This window comes from Lepidothrix coronata, unplaced genomic scaffold, assembly GCF_001604755.1.
Source record: "Lepidothrix coronata isolate B3197 unplaced genomic scaffold, Lepidothrix_coronata-1.0 Scaffold1, whole genome shotgun sequence".
In the NCBI taxonomy this organism is placed as follows: Eukaryota; Metazoa; Chordata; class Aves; order Passeriformes; family Pipridae; genus Lepidothrix; species Lepidothrix coronata.
This window is the reverse complement of record NW_016690181.1, coordinates 3,962,197-3,985,290: the sequence shown is the minus strand read 5'-3', so window position 1 is coordinate 3,985,290 and position 23,094 is coordinate 3,962,197. Positions and strand designations below refer to the sequence as shown.

Below are 23,094 nucleotides of genomic sequence, written 5' to 3'. Positions count from 1 at the left end.
AAGATGAATGAACTGTTTATCTGGTTCACATACAGCACAGTGGTTTTGCCCAACAAATAAATGAATAATTTTCCTCTAATAATGCAGTATTAGTACTAGTTTACCTCTTCAGGTAAAACTTAGACAAACAGATAGGACTTATATTGTTGTTTAACAGGCATTAGAGAAATAAGATGCACAAAGTTCGTCAGTCCTAACATCTGCCACAGGATGAATTCTGGAAACAACTCTGTGTTTTCCAGCTAGTAATAGGACATGATGATAGCAGCAGCTCTCTTAAGTAGCCAGCATTTGTACCATTACAGAGCTTAAACATGACACCTGTAGTTGTACCTGGAAGTCTTAAGTCAAGAATATACTTAACTGGTAAGATGTCATAAGCATACAGGAAACTGTGCTGTGAACATTATGCCATCATTGATTTACTTGGTTAGCTGTGTTTTAATCTGGATTGCTGAGATTTTATTTTCCCTCTTGAAATCATGGACAGAAAGGATGTAAATAGCAATCTGATCTAATTTTGAGATCTGTCTATATTGATGAATTTTATGTTCACCTAATGACTTAGGTCTAACCAAGCTCCGAGATCCTTGTATTTTAAATACAAGTTGTTGGGAAAAAAAGGCCTTAAAATATCCTTCTACTCCTCAGTCATAGGAGTACTTTTGAATTCTGGGTGATCTGCTTAAGAGAAGAGGAAATAGTATTATGACAGGCTCTATGGCTCACGGAGGCCACATCTTCATTTTAAAATCAGGGGTAGCTGTAAGTTGTATAATAGACTCCTGGCATGTATGAAATGCACTGTCCAAATTCTAGTTGATTTTGAGCTTAGTGTTAGCAATCAAAGTTAGCTTTTTTGTAACAGCAAACTCTTGAAAGACTCTACTTCAGTTTTTGTTCCCATTATCTCACCAGGAAGGAAAGGACAACATCTTTAAAAGTACTTAAGTACCAAGTGAGTGACCCTTCTCTGTTGGAATGCCGCCCCACTAATGATGCAGAGAAGAAAAACAGCCATTTCTGGCAGAGTTTGCAGGATCTCTCATGCCAAACAAAAAAAAAAAGTATAAAACGGCTGGTAAAAATAAATATCACTATGAAATTCTGGTATGGGAGGCATTTTTAAAGCCAAGGCTTAGCTCATCCTGGGGGGTAACCCAAAAAGGTCTGCAATTTTCGTTCTTTATTTCTAGTTATCAAATGTTCCTTGCAAACTTAAGCTGCCAGAGTCTGTTATCCATTAGACAAGGTGTTTGTGTGAGAAAATTATAGTAAGTAAAGGCTTTGTGTGTGCACAAGAGAGCAGGCAAATCTAAGTGGGAGTGCCTGTTGTGTCTGGGGATGAAATCAAGTAGTAACTCTGATGGCTATACTGCCCATCTCTTATGAGAAATTTTGGTACATAATTTTCTGTATGCAGAGCAGAGATTTAGCACATGCAAAATGCTCTGAAAGTATTTTGTCTTATAACATATACGTGGAAATGCAAATGATGGAGTCAAGGGGGAAAAAAACAGAAGAAAGGATATCACAGATTCATTAAAACTGTGGAATTCTTCAAAACAATTATTAGTTCTGTTTGTTAGATACACAAAAGGACTTTTGTAAGACAGCACTGTGGAACCCTGCTGCTTTGCAGGAGCTGCAGTCAGAATTTTTTTCAGTGAAAGAACACATCAGTATCCTGGTCATTCGCTCCATAATAGAAGAGGACACAGTGATGAATGTTTTTTTTCTTTCTGCTACACAATACTCTAGGTGTTCTCAAGAGTAAGATCTTTGTGGATTCACTAGAAGTGAAGATAGAGACCAAAGATGATATAATGTTTGGAGTACTTAGGAAGAGAAGTTGAGGAGTAGAGGATGAGAGATGGAAAGGGTAGTATGCAAATAACTTACTGAAAAAGAAGATAAACCGTATGAGACTGAAATACTAAATGAAGATTATGGCAATTAATTCTAAACTAGAGGGAACACGGAACATCTTTCAGAGTATAGTAGAAAATTAGGACCTAATTAAGTTTTGTCTGAGGAACATTTTTAAATTTTTCTTTGGATTTGTTAACTTTATCATTCTAGTTTCTATAGCACAGCAAAATAGATCAACCATTCTGCGTTTGAATCTGATAATAGCTTGTTAGATAGTAAAAATATGTCCTTAAGGTTCTAACTTTATTTGTTAAATTTTAGACCGTGTTAGTGAAGAAAGAGTTGTTCCTTGAATACATCAAGTTTACATGTGGGTCACAGTTTCTCTCAAATTCTGTGACTAGAGCCCATTTCTGAAATTTCCTAAGCGTACTTAGTGTGCTTTAAGTTACATGAAACAGAAACAACAGAAACCTGTGGCCTCTGTGACAAGGTTTTCCCTGAGCATTAAAAGTGTTGGGTTTTGCTCACTGAAGTCTCTGACAGAGTTTCCAGCAACTCTGCTGATCTAGCATGAAGCATAAATGAAAATGCAACACACAAACCTTTAAACTCTTAGAATGCTAATGTTATGTTAATGTGTTAAGTATCCTAAAATCCCAAAATTGCAACGGTATGGACACAAGTATATGTGACTAGGAGGGAGATTGGATGTGTGTGCGTGTGCATGGGTGACTCATGTGGAGGGGGTGTGCAACTCTGGATCTTGCTCCCACCTGTTCCTTTATTCAGGTCTCACCTAGTGCTGGTAAGGAGCAATTAATTTGTTCCCTCATTCACATTTATCAAGAGCTAATATGACAGAGGGAGAGGTGTTAAGAGGGATCTCTGATTCAGGCACCTGATAGGAAAGCACATAGTTGACGTCTTATCAGAAAGACTCAAGGGTTATATCTTGTGTATGCTGTGGTACTTGCCAAAACCATCATGCCAGTGAAGCATTGGAAGTGAATCATCTTCAAGAAAGAAAACTATCTGTCTGTTTACATTTTTACATGTAGAGCTTCTGCAAATAAGAAAGGTTTGTGAGCTGAGGGAAAGATACAGTTATGTCTTTCGCATCTATTCCTATGACTACTTGCTTCTTTTACAGGCCCAATTCATGTATTCTAGGCTTTTAAGAAAGGAAAACTCAGCCCATCAGAGATATTCCACATACCAAGACATAAGGTCACCTTTCTTTCTGATTGCGTGATTGATTTTTACCACAAACTTCTTATCTGAGTACAGAGACTATTGATAGCAAATTTTACATTAATAACTGGGAGTCAAAGAAAGACACAGGTCTCCAGTTCTTTAGAAAAGAACTTCTCCGTGGGGTCAAAAATTAATTTAGGAGACGCAACTTGCTACTTATCCATTTGAATGTGTTTGGAGAATAAAGGTCGTTAAGCTTCTGTCTTCAAACTGAATTCTTCTACTGCTGGCTTTTAAGAGAACGTTTTCCTTTTAAGCTCTTCCTCTTTTCTCTTCTTTTTTTCTGTGCCAGATAAGCTGTGCTGTTCCTAAGGCTAGCCCACCGGCTACTTTTGCAATGCAGACATTGTGCAAGGCCTGGATAATTGCCATTTCACTGCAGGGAGGAGTCTCATCAGTAATAAATGATGGTGTATTTGCATTATTTTTACACAGAGGATGTTAAGGAACCGGCAAAAGAAGGAGCAGAACCAGATTTCAAGAGACACAGGAAGAGCTACCGTCTCAAAGAAAACATGAAGAAAGGTTTGGTTTGTTGTTTGGGGTTTTTTTCCCCTATTTTGAGAGTTAATTTACTTAGGGTTTTGTTTCTTTTTTTTTTCTTTTTTCCCCTAGATCAGAAAGTTGGATGGCCTGGCAGGTTGGTTTCAGTCCCACCTTCCAGACACACACAAAAAAGGGATGGGGTTCGATGAATCTCTACTTTGGTCATTACATTACAAAGGATCTTTTGCACGATTCTTTGTATCTCAGCTTCTGAATGTAGTCATTTAATGCAATCTCTAGTTTTACTGTTCTGCACTGCAAAGTAGAATTAATGGTGGTCCATGAGATGATCATAAAGTTTCCCAAAACAAATGTGCAATTGGAATGCTTAAAAAGCAACAGTTAAATGAAATGTGAAGAAAATCAAGTAACACATAAATTCTGACTTGCTAACATGAGTTTTATTTTGTTGTAAATGAAAACAATTGCGGTAACACTGCAGAAGATGGCAAATGAATTACTGTTTTCTTAAAAATAAATAAGCAGTAACTTGAGAAACGCTGAAAGGGACAATGGTGACAGTATTTGAATGTTTATGACATCTCTGGGCATATGTGGGTATACAGTAGTAGTGCTGCTACTTAGAAAACTTCAGGGAAGGCAACAAGGGAAAAAGTGATAACATGAAATATAAGTCGATGCTAATATTTCATTTAACGTATGTCACACAGAGACTATAATTTACAAACTAGGTCATCAGATGCAAAACTGTAGGACCCTCAACTCTTTGGAAAATTAAACTGTTTCTTTACAGATCCAACAGTGAAGTTGGAGGCCCAACTGTCTCACTGCATCTTCCTATGTATGGGTAAAATCCTGAATTTAACTATTTGGTATTCCAAGCTACCACCTCTTTAGTTCACTGGTGATATGGCAGAGAGAACTGATGTGGGTAATGTACCAGTGGAATAATTATAGAAATTAAAAGGGCCACTGGAAAATCTCATAGTCGGTGAGCATGGAACCTGTGATTTTATTTTAAACTTAGAGAACTGTTGGGAACAATTTACTATTTTCCTGGCTTTTCTGTTTATTTAGTGGAGCTTACTAGTAACACAGAATTTGATCAATCAGAGTGCAGAGTTTGAAATTATGTTTCTAGTTAGAATTTTCTGAATTATATCCATTGTGGAACTTAAGTTTGGGAGGAGTCCCAAAAGATCACCTAGTCTAGCCTGCACTGCATCAAGACTAAATATATCAAGGCTAGTGCCAGCATGCTTATCAAACTTTGTTTTTAAAAAAATCCAGTGGAAGAGATTTCACAGTCGTCCTAGACAGTCTGCTCCAGTGTTGAAAAATCCTTAGCTGGAATGCTGATGAAAATCTTTTAAGCATTTCTTGCTGCAAATCAAGTTGACTCTTTCACGTCTTTCTACGGGAGCCATAGAGGATAGCTGATTGACATCTCTGTAATGAGCTTGTATGTGTCAGAAAGATGCATCTTGCTTGAAGCTTTTGTTTTCTTGACTAGGCATACCTAATTCTTTCAGCTTTTTCTCCAAGGGTTTGATTCATAAACTTCTTCTTATTATTTTCTTGCTTCTCTTCACCTGTGTTTATGTTTCTAAGGTGTTAATCCAGAACCAGATACATTGAGCCACTTGGGGCTTCAGTACCACGAGAATTTAAGAAACCAAACAAATTGACACACCTGTTAATGTGCTCCAGAATTAAACACATTTCTGGCAGTGATACTGCACTATTGGTTTATATTGTTGGTTATCTGTACAACCCTAAGATCTGGTTTTGCTGTATTTCTGTCTAGTCCGGAATTCAACACAGTTTATTCATGTTTCATTCTTTTCCCAAAGATAAAATATTTTTCAGTACTGTTTTTTCCCTTGTTTGTTTTTGGACAACCTGTCCAATTCGTCAGTAGGATTTGGGGTTTTTGATCTCATCCTTTCTAGTGTTTGCATCCTTTTGCCATTGTTTTGAGGTTATCAGTTGTTATAGCACAGATTTTATAATCATAATAATATATCATCTATGTTGGTAGTGAACACAGTATATAAAACAGAGCACAGGATATATCCCAAAATGTGTCTTTCTGATGTACCTCTGCGTTTTGATGAGTCATGACTAATGACCACCACGGTTTTCTTCTATCAGATGCTTGCACACCTTCCCCTAGTTGTATTTAAAATGTCATTCTATGAAAGTGTCTTATGAGACGGTGCCAGAAGCTGTACAAGATGTATCATGTCTGTTGCCTTCTGTTTACTCAGTGAGCTTTACATTACTTAAAAAAGGGAACTTCATTTAGCACAAATGCATTTTGCCTGTTTTTCATGTGTGTTTTTCATTCTATTAAATGAATTCATTCTATCTCAAATATTTAAAACACAGTTATCCAAACCTTTCTGAACACAACAATTCAGCTATGCGATTATTCTCTTCTAGGTAACTTGAGGTGTGGAGAAGCATCTTCACAAGGAACAGCTCATTCAAATGCTTTAAAAATACTTTGATATGTAAGACTACAACCATTCTTCTCTTTTCTTTTTTTCTTTAAACCTCTTATTAAGATCTTTGTGGTTTTAGAATAGATGATATATATTTTCCCTAATAATCCTACCTCGTTGTGGTTCCTTTCTTTCTTCTTTTTTCAATGACACCATGTCCTTGGTTGTCTTTTTCCTGACATAAGATTGCTATTTAAAATCACTCTGGAAATGATGCAAACTTTTAGTATTATTTCATGGCAGCTATTTTCTGCGATTGGGTTGGTTTATTTCTCTAATGTCTCTTTTTGGAGGGGGGAGAATTATGTCTCAAAATGTTTATTAGTATAATAATCTTTTTCCTGTTCCATTTATAATGATTGGTGGGGTTTTTTTTGCTTAGGCATGTTGTCATGTAAATTAATTGTTAATTATATTTTAATTACTTCTTTCTCATCTGTTTTACAATACTTATGTTATATGTCACTTACTAGTGATCTATAAATTATTACAGGTTACTTCATAATGTTCCTCCCTCATAGATGTGGGTAAAAGCAAGTACCTACCTCGTGCATGGGTTGAAGTGCATTCTGGTAGTCTTTCTGGAAGATGCTTGGTCAGAGAGTGGCAAGACCTAAACATATGGTTGAATTTTAGCAGCATTATTTAACAACCCTTCTACTTTTACCATAAATATCCATTTTACACTGCATAAATCTACAATTATTCCTCAAAGAATCAGGGCTATATTCAATCATAGTATTGTATCAACAGATAGGTAATTGAGAGGTTTATAATATAAATTTTCATCTGTTCAGCTGAAACCTATTTAGGAGATTATCGTGAAAGACAATACTATATGCTTCTCTAACATTCACCAGGGGATTTCAAAATTATTAATAAGAGAGAAATATAATTTAGGGAAGTTGAGCTTAGAGAGGAAAGTGATTTGCCAAAATACAGCGTAAGATGCAGAGGACTGGTAAACACACTTTAAGAAACACAAGTGGGTAAAAACATTTGTTCCCTGAGGAGAGAAGACCTGAAGAGCTAACAAGTGAATTTATTTGCATTTAGGACAATATTTTTCAAGAGGCTTTTGTTTTAAACACAGGGAAATACTAATCTCAACAGTTAGAAGACTGTTCCATGACCTAAGTATATAATTATTAGGAAGTTCTGGGCCCTGTGTCTGTGCTTTATCATGTTTAGTACTTCAGCATCTAAACTTCTTACAAGCTTCTGTGAGCCTGAAGTCAGAAGGGTTCCTCTGATTTATACTCCCTGATGATCTAGCCTTTGTAGAGAATATAAACTTAAATGCCCTGTATTTTAGGGAGATACAGTAAGGGTTTTGCATGCTAGACAGTCAGCCAGCCCCCAGTCAGTGTGAGGTTATTGTTTTCTCTCTCTTAACTTTAATCCATGGTTCTGTTCAATCATCTTAAACTCTTGTATTCCTTTACAATAATTGCATATACTTTCCTAGCCTCAGTCTGTCACTGCTTCCAAGTCAGTGTTAGAAGAGAGAGGTTTTTTAATCTCTCCATCTCAGTCAGTCCCTCTTGACTACCTTGTATTTGTTATTACTCTTCTGCAACTTTGCACATTTTGCCTATCAAATACATAGAATTCAATGCCTTCGTCTACATGCTATTGCACTCTTGCTATGTAAAATGGATCTATTCCTATCGTGATGCAGTCATTCTGCAAATAAAGCAAAAAAATCTGCATTTTTAAAATTGTGGTGGCTATGTAGTGTAGATTTATACATGGTTTGCTGCTTACTGTTTCTTAACGTGTTCCTGCTCTTGGGAGTTCTCCTCCTCAGTGAAGCTGTGTTGGATTATTTTTTCTTTACATTGAGCACAATTTGTCAAGACTCAGTGCCTGTTTTAATTTTACATTGACATTTTTAATAATACCCCTTGTCTTCACCATTTTACACTTAATTAATAGGAGTGGCAGAATTCTCTCAATCACATGCTGTGCTGTTTACTTACTCTTGTGATTGTTTAAAGGATGGGATTAATTGCAGCTTCCTTGGATTCATCTTTGTGAAGGGTTTAAATAAGACCATTCCTATCCGTTGGCTCTTTGGTGTCAATTTGAAAAAATTCCCATCTTCCCCTGTGGTCCATGGTTTGGACTATCTGAGTCAGTTTTCTGTTCAAGTTAATACTCTGAGATCAACTGAGATTAATTATTTAACAACAGTTTCTTGCATTGTCAACCCTATGTATTAAAATGCCAAATCATGCCACAGAGGATCATAAAACTGGCTGTAAGGATGATGTACAGTGAAAGCCTGTCTGCTTTTTAATGCAGTACAGAGCAGAAGGCACATAAGCCAATTGTCCAAGTGTTAATTTCTACTCCTACAGGAAACGACCCTAGCTCTTTTTTTTAGGGCATCCGAAATTCATACATAGTCAGCTATCTTCGGACACTGCGGCTATAAGGAAAACAGAGCAGAATGCTTGTCATGTACGGAGGGAAAAATCGTACCTTTCTCTTCGGTAGCAACATGTATGCCGGGCAAAGGGCTCGTGAATGTTTCCCTTTCGAAGGGTGTTTGGCAAACGAGGATGGTACAGGGACAAGGGCTCTGCGATTTGTCTTGGGTATAGATAGCTGGCACAAGCCGGGAAGCGGTGGCAACGCGCGGGGACCGGATGATACCGGGCAGCTCTGCGGCGGGCAACCGAGAGCCCTGAGCGATGCTCCTGGGCGGCGCTGCGGAAATTGGAACAGGGAGAGCCGGCACCGTCAGTCTCGAGCAGCAGGGCCGCTTTAGTAAGGGCTTCCCCGCCGTCGGCAAGGGTGGAGCGGGTCCGGGGGCGCTGGGAGAGCCTAAAGGTCTCGCAGCAGTTGCCGGCGGCAGCTCTAGGGGGTGGCGAAGGGAGGTGTGTGCCTCGCTGCAGAGCCGCAGCCCCGGGATCGCCTTTGCCGCGCCGAAAGTTTGCGAAGTGCCTCGGCGCTGGGGGGAGCGGGGCGGGGGCTGCCCCAGCGGGGCTCCTCCTCCGGGGCCGGGCCTGGGCCGGGCGGAGCGGGGAGCGAGCCCCTGGTCCCGGTGTTGCCGCAGCTGCGGAGGGAGTGAGGGGTGGTCGTGCCGGGTGCTCCGCGCAGGAGGAGCTCGCGACGTCGCTGCGGGCGGCCCAGGCGCGGGGCCGGGGCGCTGCCACCATGAGGCGGCGCGGCGGGGGTTGTCTCCTGCCCGCGCCTCCGCAGCTCCTGCTGGTGCTGCTGGGAGCGCTGCTACGCTCCAGAGGTAAGCGGCTGCCGCGGCACCTTCTGCCCCGCGGCAGCGCGGGGGGCCCAGCTGCCGTCCCGGGCTCGGTGGCGGGGATCCCCGCCCGGCCGAGCCGCTCACCTGCCCGCGCCGCCGGGCGGGGAGCCCTGCCCTGCCCTGCCCTGCCCCGCCGCCGCCGCGCTTTGTCCGCGCCCCGTCCCGCGCCCGGACGCGGCGCTCTCGCCTTGCCCGTGCCCCGGCGCGGCGGGCCGGAGCCGGCGGGGTCTCCTGGCAGGCCAGAGCGCGGGTCCCGGAGCGGCGCTGCCCTGGCCGGCGGACTCTCTCCCCAGCGAGAGTCCGCAGAGCCCACGCGGCCGCTGCCCCCCGCGGAAGTTTGGCGGCGGGCGCGGGCTTTGTTCCCGCGGTGCGAGCGGCGGGCCGGGCCGGGGCGGGCGCGCAGGTTGCCTCGGAGGCTGCCGTGCCCGGCGTGTCGGGACAGCCGCCGCTCCGGAGTAGGAATGCAGCCGCGCACCCGCCGCGACGGGCCCCTTAAAGGTACAGCCCGGCTCTGCGGTGGCGCCCCAGGCTACCTGCCTCGCCTCGGCGGGGACTGGGAGTCCTCCCTCAGCGCCCTGGCAGAGCGGGGCTGGGGCAGGAGCGGTACCAAAAGTAGTGGCGAGGGGAGGGCTTCGTTGCGCTCTTAGCGAGCCGGGAGGTAGTTCCATCAAGTCTCGCCCATGGAAACTTTATCTTTGTGGTTGCTCCATTAACTGAAAAGCATCTGCTGTTTCTTCGTGTTGTACGGTGGAGCTCTGTTTTACAAGTGCACCCAGTGGAGAAGAAAACATCTAAACGCTTCGCGGAATTGTTTATAAAAAGTTAGAAGACTTTTGGGGGAGGGGTGTGGAGAGGAGATACGTACCTCATTTCTCTCCCTTCACTCCTTTGGCAGCTGCTGTATAATTTCACCCATCCGTTTTCTTCTGTGCTACTCTGAAATTACAGGAAGCATTTGCAGTAGTGCTGCTGACCTCCATCATTCTATAAGTATTGCCCCTGGGGCACAATCAGAGAGAGTTTGGGTTTCAAGTAATATTACTTCTCCTCTAACAAGAAACCTAATTGCAGGCAGCTTTGAAGAATGTGCTCAGCCAGCTTGGAAAGACTGACTAGAGAGGGCCATAGTTCTGTGTATCAGAAAGTCTGCTTTTTAGGAGCCAGAAGTACTCTTAAGTTCCCAAATGCCACACAGATACTCAGCTGACATCTAGGAGGGAGAAGGATCTAAACCATAGATCTTAGTTTAGGTGCAGATCTGGATGTGTTTTATTTTGGCTGTTACCCAGGTGCTCCTAGTTAATGTGTCTGGGTTGTTAACAGCCATGTGGGACATGTCTGATTGTAAAATGCAGGTTTCCTAGTAGGTGGTTGTGCCTTGATGTCTCTAGGATGCTTTTTTATGGCAGTCTCTCTCTCTCTTTGGAGTAGTTTTCCCATCAGTGTGCACTTTCATGTATCCTCTTGTCACATAAATGGGAGTTTATGATCGGGCATGCCATCTACTTCCAGAAGTAAATATCTTCTTTCCTCCATGGAAAGATATGTTTTGCAATAAGGACACAATTCCTAAGCAATCTTTTTCCTGTTTGAAACAAGGAAAAACATGAGGAGGTGTCAGGATGGAGGTGGCAGACAAAATGCCAAAATTTGTGATGAGTCAGTGTTCCTTCCCTTAGCTAGAAATTTTTCAACGTTGTCCTTTAGAAGTACCTCCAGGACAGTGTACAGCTTAACTGTCATAAAGCATCCACAGCCACAGAACTCACGATGCCAAACAGGTAAATTGTTATAAGCACCTGTACTCTGCCTCAGTACAGGAGCGAAAGCATCCAAGTCTGCAAGATTGACCTTTGACTCTCATGTAGTGGATAGTGGCAGTTAAAACTGGAGAAGTCTGTGCCAAAAAAAAACCAAACCAAAACCATCGAAAGAGGTCTGCAAGTATCCTTGGAAGAGCTCTTGGAAGAATGCATTACAGGCGAAAATGGACATACATAGAGAATTTAAAGCTCATGGCACGCACTGCTGGTGGATGGTGTGCAGAAGGACCTCATGCTAAGATGGTCTGTGTTAGTATAACTGCAGAATGTCACAGAACCTGTCTGGGTAATGTGTTTGCTGTTCTGGCTCCTGGAGCTCTGCCAGCAAAATAAATTGTTAATATCAGAACTTCACTTCCCAAACATCTTGACTACATTTTAGAGTCACAAGCCTGAGAGCAATACCTTTGTAGAAGTGTAGTTCGCAGTGGGAATTACAATCTCAATTACATGTGCTTGGCGTTGCTGTTGGTTCTTCCACTCTCAACCAAGTGCAAAACACCGATTTTCTTATTGTCAGCTTGGAGCTGATAATGTTCTACTTCCTGGGTGTGCTGAGAGTGCCAGGGTTTACTGATGGTCAGGTTGGATGATACTCACAGATCTCATGATCATCCTGAATTATCTTGATTGTTTCTTTTTTTCGAAGTGCTGATGGCACTGAGTAACATCCTTACACTTCTAAAATGAAGAGTAAGGTGCTGCAGAATGCTGGCATACAGTGGGGGTTTGTTTTTGTTGGTTTTTTTACTAAAACGCGGTAGAAAAGCATACAGCACAAATATTCCAGTATGAAGTTAATAGTGTATATAAACAATTTTCTTTTGTATTCTCTTTCCAAAAGCTTTCATTTGTGTGCTTTAACATTGTTTTGTGCAATAGAGAATCCCTTCTTGTATCATGGGAGTGTGAGTGTATGCAGAAAGAAAATTAATAGGTTCTTAATTACATGAAGTGCTTGCATTTCCAGTGTGTCTTGTGGACCTTGAAGAGGAATATTCTGTTCCTTTGGGCCACAAAATGGGATTTCAGAAAACTTGGAACTGTTGCACTACATTGGGTTCATTGAAGTTACAGAAGAAAAAGTGATTGGATATAAACATTATCCACTTGTCTGTAGTTCAAACCAGAAGGCAGTACTTGCTGTATGTGAACTAGAAAAAGAAGTTAAAGTGATTTGCATTTTGTTTTTACTCCTAAAAACCTGTAGTTCTCCAGACTGGTGAAATTAACATTAAAAAATAGTTATAACATTAATTCTGTGAGAATGATCTTTAGTCTGATAATGCTCTTGACTCTTCCTGCACTCTTGTGAAATAGGCAAATATTATCCTTGTTTTGTAAATGTGGGAAGTGAAGTAGAAATTGTCTTGCCCAAGGCCAACTCCATTTGCCATAGAATGCAACTTAACATTGAACACAATAGAATATATGCTTCATAACACTTAAAAAAGCTGATAAAGAGATATTATCTTAAAAACCAGTCAAGGTTTTAAAAATACGTTTGTAAAGTAAGCACATCTTACACCTTCATTGTATTCCTCTGCTGCCTGTGACTTGTGGCTATTTCTCTTTTTAATAATAATTCTGTTTCTCTTGCTGATGATCAAAAGATTCATAAAACCAGAGAAGTTTTACTGACCCTCTGTTGGAAAGGGTGAATTGGTAAGTAATGTGTTGTTAAAAGAAATGTACAAGAAAAGTAGATATGTAATTTCTCTAGTCCTCTGTTATTTCCAGCTTAGCTATTTGTGAGGTTATCTTGGAGGGGTTTACATAATAAGATGATATATATATATATATATATGCACGCTTAAACTGACCGTCTTTAAGATGATTGGCTTTATCTGATAAAACATCCAGAGCTGGAGCTCTAGCGTACAACAGACCCCCTCCATTAATTGGCGTACTGTATTTAGTGGCTGTGTGTGTTTCACACAAGTGCCAGAAAACACTAATTGTAATTTTCCTTTACAAATCTATTGTCCTTGATGGTTAGGCTCTTGCTTTTATGTCTCTAGTGCCAGTGGTTCTTCGCTATGGCTGTTTTGTTAGGTATTACTCTTTTATGGGATTTTTTTGTCTCTACTGAGTGAAGACTGGGCACTGTGATTCTTCTTGAATATCTTCTTTCTTATCTCTACATTCCCTCTAGATTTTAATTTCCCTGTACTAAAGGTAGTAACTATATGGATTCAGGGGTTTGTGATTCTGTAGGCTTGTGGTTTATTCATGCTATATACCTGGTCACTCTGGGATTGTTACCTGTGAGTATTTGACTACCCTCATGTTGTGGGTGAATTCGTGTTCAGGTTTTTCAGCTTTCCTGGCGTGTTTTTTTGCCTCTGTTATGCAGAACTGTTTGTTAAATGCTGAAGCATTCCATCCTGTATATTTAGTCTGAGGGAATCAGTGTTACTGTGAGAAGCAGATCTCCTTGGCTGCTGTGAGCCTAGATGAAAGAAGACTCACTATGTAAGGGCAGGAAAATAAGTTTTCATAAAGACTGTATTAACATTAAATGGAGCTGATATTTGTTGACTTTTGCATTGCTAAATTGTGGAGGACTGAAACTCCTCATATCAGGGAACCGTATTTGTTATTTAAAATAGAAGAAAAATAAAAAAGGGGATTGAACAGTCATGAGCCCGATTCTGCTGGTATGAGATACATGCTTATAGTAAAATGCTTCATATTAGTACACCTGCGGGTTGTGAAAAGTAGTAACAGAAGCTTTGCCTGTCATGATGTTCTTAGGTGATTAGGTTCTTCTGGTATTAGCCACCAGTCATCAAGTCACACACCATTAAGATTATCAGACAGTAATGTACATGCGTATTCAATGCTTATACTGCCAACTGCGGTTTTGTCAAAAACCGTATGACCAAAGACAGTGGAGACTTGTTTCTCAAGCTGTTTTATGTTGATTGCAATTTTCTGGTGTTGCAATACTCAGAAGTAAAAAGTACCAGATTTTTCCCCTGGAAGGGGTACTCTAGGATTCATTTCCCTGTACTACAGTGATGAGGTTGTGTAAAGAACTGTTGTCCAGCAAAGCTTCCAGTAGAGAACATACTTGCCTGAAAACAGACCCTATATTCTGTAGTGTCAAGGTGAAGTTTTACTCTCCTGTCTATCAGCATAGTGACTTCCTCAGCATGCCCTAGCAGGGCATAGTCTTCTGTGTCTCTTTGTTACTGCCTAACAGCCCCTCCCAGCTGCTGCAGCTTTCTATTTCTATTGCATAGCAGCAGTTCTTTAATCGGAAATCTTGTTAGTATTCAAGGATAATTGATCCGACTCTCTGGTAGGGGGTGGGGACCCAGCCTTGCATCCTTCTCCTATTGCCACCCCCGGTTTGACCCCTGTTGTCTCTTTGTTTTCTCCTGTTAAGTTTGTGCCAGTGATGTGTGTGTGTGCTGTTTTTCCAAGCAGCCCGAAGTTGGCTGTAACCAAGAGCAGCAGTTAAATAGAGCCCGATTTCCCTGCTTCCTGGCGTTTAGTTGTTCGGCTCCATTTTCTGGTCTTCTGTGTTTTTGATTTGCAGAGAAGGAACTTACTTGGTGCCCCCGGGCATCTCTTAAACCCATTAGAACAAACTCCATTATTTCACTGTACTTAGAAATCCTCCTCCTTTAGTCCCAGCATCCATCAAAATAATGTATCCTCTGTAGGCCCTCTGAAAAATGTTTAATAGGATCTTTTCAAACTCAAGGAGAGTTCCAGTTGGGAAGGGGGAGGGGAGAAGGCTAATGGAAGATCTGACTGTGACTTGCAGTAAGCCTGAACTTGGCCTGTGTCAGCTTTCCCTTCACCTCCATGCTGAGGGAAAGCTGAACAGAGCGGATCCAACACTAGGATCAAAGCTGGAAACAAAAGGCTTTGGGAGAAAAATTTCCCGTCTGGCCAAGAGGCAGCCACACAAAAGTGGTGCATAATTTATCACTCAAGGTTTGTTTCTGCTGTGCTCCTTCTGGAGAGAGAAGGAAAAAAGAAGTGACTCTCCTGCTGTTTTGAAGTGGATAAGTGATGGCTTTGTAGACTTGAGGCAGGAAGGGGCTAGAGATACCATGGAAAAACTTTTTTAGTTCATTCTGTACTCAGTTCCTCTCTTCTGAGGCATGGTCAGACATTATTTCTGTTGAGGGGAACCCTATTCTTGCATTTAGAAGTTTCAAAGAGTGAGGACGTTTAACTTCTCTGGTCATTTCCAAGTCACAGTACGTGGAGTGGTGCTGCTCTTGGCAAAAGCAAGTTCTTTGACTTTCCGAGATGTTTTTCTTACCTTAAGGATTGGTTTAAGTGCTGTGGCTCTTTGTTACATGGAGGAAGAGGCTACATTTGCCCCAAAAGGTTTATAGTCTAAATTGGACATCTGACAAGTATCAGGGATGTGATAATTCTACTGGAATAGATAAGGTCAATATTAAAATGGCATAGCTTTCTAATCAAATTTCCTTTATCTTTGTTTTAATGGGAAAAGCTTCTAAAGTTTTTCATTCCAATCACTTCTTAGAACAAAGATAGAGAGGAGTTTTGGGTAGGAGTTGGCATCAAAGACTACCGAAAGCTGGTAACTGTGTAAATAAGGATGAGGAAGCAGATGCAAAAGTAGTGTAAACCATGAGAAGAAGGTGTATAGGAGTACAGGTATTAACAGAAGCAAAGATAGGCATTTTGGAAATGAGAGCCAAGGACTTGAGCTGGCAAAGGAACAAAAGAATCGTGTAAGGAAATCCAGAGGGAGTAATTATATAGGATCTGATGGCAGAAAGAGTTGTTAATTAGGTAGCATAAAAGATGGAAATTTTGAAAGTGAAGATGAGAACTGAGCAGAATTTCCCTGCTGAGGCAGGGAAACACTTAACTTATTAGGGACCCACAGTAGAGTCCCTGACCTAATGGGGTGATTTTATGAAATATCAGGAACTTAGCAATGAGGGCAGAGGTGGAAAAGGGAGACTGATATTAGCATAACATTGAGATGGTGAGCCCATGAGATAGAGGTGGTGATGAAGCTATATGCATTTGTGGAATATGGGACCTGTCAGCCTTAGGAGCACTTACAGCCGGAAGGATTTCTGAGTGGGATGTCCAGGAGGATATTTTGGAGGACAATACGCTCTGAAAAAGCGTATGAAATGGGAGGCCAGAACTGAAGAGAGGAGCTGGGAGGTTGGAGATGATTGCCTGGATAAAGGCATAAAGTGAGAATAGGAGATTACTTTGGGTTTGGTAAGGAGTTTGGATACAGAAGCATTAAGTCTGGTGGCAAAAAATGGCACCTTTCCTGGAAAAGGAGCCTACTCTTCCTTGTCTCCATTAAGAATCACTATGTGAAACAGTGAGTCACTAGTGTGAACTGTTAAAACACAGACAGGTGATATTCTCGTCCTCCTTCTCTGAAAGGCTCCTAAGAAGCAGGTTTAGAGGGAAATACACACTCTCCTCCTTTAGCCTGAATCTCCAGCTCTGTCAGTTCATTTGACTTGGTGACAGCTGGTAGTGTCTGGGACAGGTTCTTGCTTAAGGTGCAGCCATTCACTGTATCAGAACTGTCTCATGGGATCTAGGATTAGAATAAAATAAAGACACACCTTCATTTTTTTTTCTTTGTGCTCCCACCCAAGTTTAGTTCTGAATTTCCATAACTGCTGAATAGTCAAATCCTTTCTTTGCAACTGTGAGGTCAGGGGGAAAAAAAAAGAGAAGTCTTAGGGTTGTAATTTCCTGGTTCTTTTCCGAGCTTCTGAGGATGAACCAGGAGGTGGGCTAATTCTCTGAATTAAAACTGCATTTGTTAAGAGAAAGCCAACTTTACTGACGTCCTTTCTTTGTTATTCAGACTTTGCCACTTCTTCAAACTTGACAAATTGAAGAAGTGAGGTTTTTGAGGCCTCAGAGATTTTCTTCTCGCTGTGATTTTTGAAGCCTGCTACTCTTGAAAAGTCTGAATTGAGTTTCTTATGGCTGAAGGACATGCCACTAATTTGTGCTGCCTTTATAAAAGGGCCTTGATCAGCATAGTAACTATTAGCATGAGGAAAAACATAATGAGTCTACCTGTGAGAGAAAACTGGAGAGTTTGTGACATGGGAAAGAGGAGAAAGACTGGAGGCTGCCATTCTAGAGGCTTTAGTATCTAAGAAGCAGGAGAGAATAGTCATTGATAACTAGGACTGCTAGTGGGCTATCTGCATTTTTGTCATGGATCTCAAGTAGAAGTATTCAGTGTCTGAAGCTTAGAAAGCATGATGTGGGAGTAGGTGGGAGACTGGGTCGGGTCTCCTGACAAGAGCGGTAGTCATTGCCCTGCAAACAGACCTAAATTTAGTACAAGGAAAGAGCAGGTTGAACTGAGAGATGTATCCATGCAGAGTTGAAGTTGCGAAGGGATTTTTCTTGAGCATTGACTTGGAAACAGAGAAGGACTGATTTGTCTGGTTAGTGTGGTTACGGCCCTTTGCTATCTCTGGATCTGACTTCTTCCCTGATCCAGTGAACGGCAGCTGCAGGAGGGTATTGACTCATGAACAGCTGATTCCTTCGTGGTTATCTCCACTACAAGGGTGGTAACCTCATATGTTTCAGTTTGATCTGTCACTGCTCATGAATCAATTCTGTCTGTAGGCCTTTGTTAGTTGCATTTTTGAGTGCAAGGAAGAATTCAGACCTGCAGTCATCATTACCTTAAACAACAGAAGACCTTTAGGCTTTTGGGGCATTAGTTGTTTGTTGGGGGTTCTTTTGTTGTTTGTTTTTGTTGGTTTTTTTTCCAGACATAAGATTCTTTTATCTGTGAAGCAGGTGGATCACCTGCCTGGGCCTCAACTCTACTAGAAGAGCAGCTTTGTCATCTTCGTATCTTTAGCAGTTGTGTTGAGTAATTTCTACTCACGTAAGTACTCACATAAGAACAATGCTGCGATCCCTGACTTCTGCAACCTTCCACTACAAACGTCCTTGGCTTGAAGCAGCTTATTCACTAACAGGAGGAGCTTGTTGTTTCTCTGAGTTTTCTCTTTTTTGTGACCTGCTTTCTGTGAACTGGAAGATGAGGAGTTGAAATCTTCTGTTGCTCTTAGTGCAAAGTCCAGACTAGAACAAAATAAGCCAATTACTTAGGTTAAGTTTTCCAGTCAGTTTTGGTACTTCCTTTCTTGCCTAGTTATGGTTAGTTCTTCACCCATAAGTCTTCAGAAGTCTGGGAACAGACTTTTAAGATAGGAAGGAATGTCTAAAAAAAAAAAAAGGGTTAATTCCTGTGATATCTGTAGTAACTTTTTCTTGGTTGGTTCTGCTGGAGAAGCAAACTTGATAATGGTATGTATGCTGGAGGAATAAGAGGAACTCAGATGATTGTTTTTTGAGAAGTAACCTATGAGCAATTTTTGTGCTGCAGGCGCTTTAGAACAGACTGGCAAGGAAGAGGGGTGGCAGACACTTGTGTACTTTAAATGCTTGGCAAAACCCCCTTTTTAGCTTAATCAGGTACACGAGGTGAAATCTAACACAGTTACGATATAGAATTAATAGTAGATACAGGGCAAATTAAACCTATATACAGTCCATCAGTTGTAAGATAAAAATAAACAGTACTCAGACAGAAGCCTTCGAGCAAGGAAGGGAGGGAAATGACATCTTTGGTATGTACATCTTGACTTACCCACTCAGGCGAAACAGCCTCTGAGCTCAGGCTTCCGATTAAGTGACTGGGACAGCTGCCAAAACACCTACATTTGCTAGCTAATATACAGCAGTGCATTGGTCCTGCAGGTTAATCTGGGAAAGGCATGGAGTATTATCTGGGTTTTTGGGAGACTTTTTCTTGAACAATATAATAACAACTTAGATGTGGTGGCAGTGCTAAAACTGCCTAATGAGATGTTGTGAGGAAAGAAGGCCATCAGAGTTATACCACAGAAGACCAGGTATGCCTAGGGAGCCAGCTTTTTTGACCTTGCGGGTTGCATACCAAAGTCTTTAAGGTATGTGCTTTATGGCTCTGTGCCCTTTTGAGACAAGCAGAAGATGAATGGCTCATAGGAGGGAAATGACAGTAACTCCATAAGGAGTACATTATCTGTTGCAGGATGGGACTGACCTAAGGTGGGAAGGCAGCATGGTCCCTCTACAGCCCCACACTAATCAGCCTCAGGGACCCTTGCATTCTTGAGTCTCTGTGTGGCTGTGCTGGCTATGTAGTGGCCCTAGCAAAGGAAGACAAAGTTTCAACTACTCAAACCATCAGAACTGAATACAAGATTTTCCTCCTATACTAATCAAGAACAAATTAAAGATTTGATTCCCATAAGAATGAACTCCAGAGCTCTGTATGTAACTAAAGGGAAGTTAACTTTTTTATTTTCAGATGTGCAAAGACATGATATTACTAAACCTATGAAATCTATGTCACAGTTGCTACAGAGTAGGGTGGAAGGATTTCTGTTGCTGATCTTAGCAGCACCAAAAGCAAGTCTTTTTATGCAATCTCGGCCAAAGCAGCAAAAGTTGTCTCCACCTAAAAGTACTAGAGAATCATAGGCTGAAACCAAATGAAAACACTGTCCATTCCTATGAAAACATTGTTTCTGGGGTTTGACGCTCCTTTTGAGGCTAATGAAGCAAATAACTTAATCCAAAATTCACCTTAGAAACTATTCAGAATCTAAACCAGAATGCTAGTTTCTGTAACAAAAAAAGAAAAAAAGAACTCTGAACCTGCTAGCCAGCTAGGCTGCCACAAGTTATTCCACAAAGTTATTATGCTGGCAGATAGTACCAATGAAATGTACAAAATCAAGTCAGACTCTTACCAAATACTGAACTGGTGTGTGCAACTTGACTTACAAGTTGGATACAGGGAGAATACCATAAATCAAACAATAAATACCTGGGAATGAGAAATAAAAAGAGAGACTGAGAAGAAAATCTTTTAATCCTATGAGTAAAATATAAAATATAATAGAGCAAGGAAACACCTTACTAGAAATAAAATGTTAGACCTTGGAACATTTTCATTTCTATCTTTGGACTCTATGCCATACATCCCTCTGTTTAAAATCTCTGTGCAGGCAGGCACTTCATATGTTGAATCCACTTCTGGGAGAAACTCAAACGTGCTGTCTTTTACATGTGGGTAACACTTGCAGAGCTTGTTTTGCCAATAAAAGTGTCTCTGAATTGACTGTGGTGGGATGTGGTGTGAGTTCTGATGTAACATGAGGTTCTTTGTAAGTGCAGATTTTGATGAGAACTCGTCTCTAAAATCTCTAGTAATTTTGTTTTCTTGTGAATTGGCACCTTTCTTTCTGCGGTCCGTTGTATAGATGATGTTTGAAAATGAAATGCCTTCCATCTGGTTAAGAAATTTGATTTATCCTAGGACGCCTGAATTGCTGTCTTTGCTAGTAGGAAATAAACAATGTTCCAACTGTCCCTAATTATCACCCACTTGCCTTCCTGCAGATCCATGTCTCTTGCATGAACACTAGAAGAGATGACTTTTATGGATCAGTTTTCCTATCCTCTGTTCCTTCACCTCTCTCAGTTTAGTCCTCTTCTCCTGTTTAAACTTTGTAAATTATACACACTGCTTAGAATGATTAAACAGTGGGCTGGACAGTAGAGATGTGGCTTGCCTGAGACACAGTCAGTTGTTCCAGGTGGCATTAGGAATGCAACTCCCAAGGATTTACAAGGGCATATTACTGAGTAGGGTTTAGAAATTTTTGTTCCTGCTGCCTTTTCCTTTCAGAGATTTCAGTAAACTTGATATCTCTGAGAGAAATTTTTTTGGTGAGGATGCTAGGATGTTGTCACTGCTGAGGATTGTTCTTCTCTGCCCGCAGTGTATGTGGCTTGGCCTCCAGCCGTTAGGCTTGCTTGGCCCAGGGGTGTGGTTTCTTGTTATGCCTAGTCTAGTGCAACTGTGGGTTGCCCCACAAGGGCAGTCTCACCCCCTTGTCCCTTTGATAGGTCTGTGTGGATGTCTGCTGGATGAATCAGTTCAGCTTGTTGATCTGCTCACAGAACTGGTCTGCAAAATGGTGAAACCACAGGTTGTGTGGTATTGGCAAGCTGGAGCGAATTGCTCTTCAGTGAGCTCATCAATATAGACCTGATGGAAGGATGGAGGGAGGCAAGACTAACCAATTTTTTGGCACTGGCTTGCTGCTTCTTTTTTTGCCTTCACAGTAATTTGGAAAGATTTTCCCTAGAAACAAGGGAAGGTGAGGATTCAGGTTCAAGATTCAATTTCTGTGGCTTATGTAAGCATAGATCTCTTTATTGTATTGTACTTGTATGACAGTCTTAGTGCTGTACGAGTGTCCAGGTGTGGTGAAAGATCAACTTACAGATGTTGTGATTGGTGCAGTACCTTAATTGGTGATGCCTTTTGTGGTGGAAACTTCTATTCATTAAGGTTGGAAGCAAAGACCTTGTTTTAGTTCGCCTAGCACAGACTTATGTTGTGAGTTGTTGCCAGAGAAATGGTCATTCTAAATACAAAAGGCTTTATCCCCTTGTTAGTGCCTTGACTTTTCTTCCTTAATCTTGCCTTTTAAATGACTGATGTCTAGTAGAGGGTTGCTTTTTGACCCATTTTTGCAGAATCTGGATCAGAGTTTTGCTTACTCTCCCCACCACTCTCTGCTGATGCAGTATGATATTGTGGTTTGACAAGCTTGGCCTGGGCATGCACACAAAAGGAGGCACAATCCCACTTTCCATCTGAGTTGATGCAGAAATGGCAGTGCTGATGCTGAGTGTCTGGTTAGTCAAAGGAAGACAGAGCTAGCTGTGGGAAAACATAAGCTGCCTAAACGACCATTCCTGTTCTCCCTGAATGAATATGTGGCAGGCTGAAGGGGAAGATTTACATAGGCTGAATCTTACACATGAATTGTCAATTGGATCACATAAAGATTCGCTCTGATGGAAATCAGACCCTTCATGGTGTTACATGCAGCATATCTGTACAATAAGGATGACCCCTGCTCTAAAGAATTAATAATTTCTACATGTAATAAATTGACAGATGTATCAAATAATGAGAACAAAAACCCACAGTGAAATACTGATTAACAAAGTAAATAGAGGCTCCACTTATGCTTTGCCTTTTACTCTGTGTGTTGATGCTTCTTGTCCTGTCTTCTCCATCCCGGAAATATCTTTCTGTTGAAGCTGTCTTTCTGTGTTCTTTTTCCCTCCTCTGATACACTGCATGCAACATTATCACAATTAGACACGTTTGTTGTGTCTCTGATCTGGTACTGGCGGAGTGAAAATTCTTCTCAGATGTAATGTCTTTCTAAGAGGATTTAGTTGCTCTTTTTGTCCTAGACAGTGCATGTTCCTGTTGTCTGCCAGCATATTCGATAAACGGTTGACATTAGTCTAATGAGGGGCATCATATCTAAACCAAGGTTGCAAAGACCTGTTCTGCCTCTATGACTCTTCCACCCTTTCCCCTATCCTGACTGTAATAGCTCTTAGGATGGATCACAGATGGGTATTTAACCATGTAATCACAAAGATCGAGAAATTTGAGAACAGAAGCATAACTTGGACTTGGTTAGGAATCCAAGTGTTAAACCCTGGATTCCTGACTTGGGATAGTTTAGCTGTGGCAAGCTTTAAATAGTAATTTTTGAATGTTCCTTTTTGCTGCTTTGTAGCAGCAAGCTAGATTGCTGGGTAGAATTCTGTGAATACATAATTGGCTCCAGTGGCTGTATTTACCCAATAGCTTAAGTATTTTTCCCCATAACCTTTGGAGATCAGCTGTACAGAACTTAACTTGGGAGTGTCATCTTTGCAGACTGTGACATAAAGGTTACCTATGGTTGTAGGGCCA

At 41.3% G+C, this 23,094-nt stretch overlaps 1 protein-coding gene across 6 annotated transcripts in view; it reads left to right on the top strand.

Moving 5' to 3' along the window:
- The window catches only part of LRP4 (LDL receptor related protein 4), a 95,870-nt gene that overhangs the window by 4,614 nt on the left and 68,162 nt on the right, over positions 1 to 23,094 (top strand). For all 6 annotated transcript variants that reach the window (XM_017806709.1, XM_017806726.1, XM_017806690.1 and 3 more), the window contains exon 3: positions 3,565 to 3,654. In XM_017806709.1, the coding sequence (XP_017662198.1) occupies positions 3,645 to 3,654 (10 nt within the window). In that variant the 5' untranslated portion in view covers positions 3,565 to 3,644. The remainder of the gene's footprint in view (positions 1 to 3,564; positions 3,655 to 23,094) is intronic.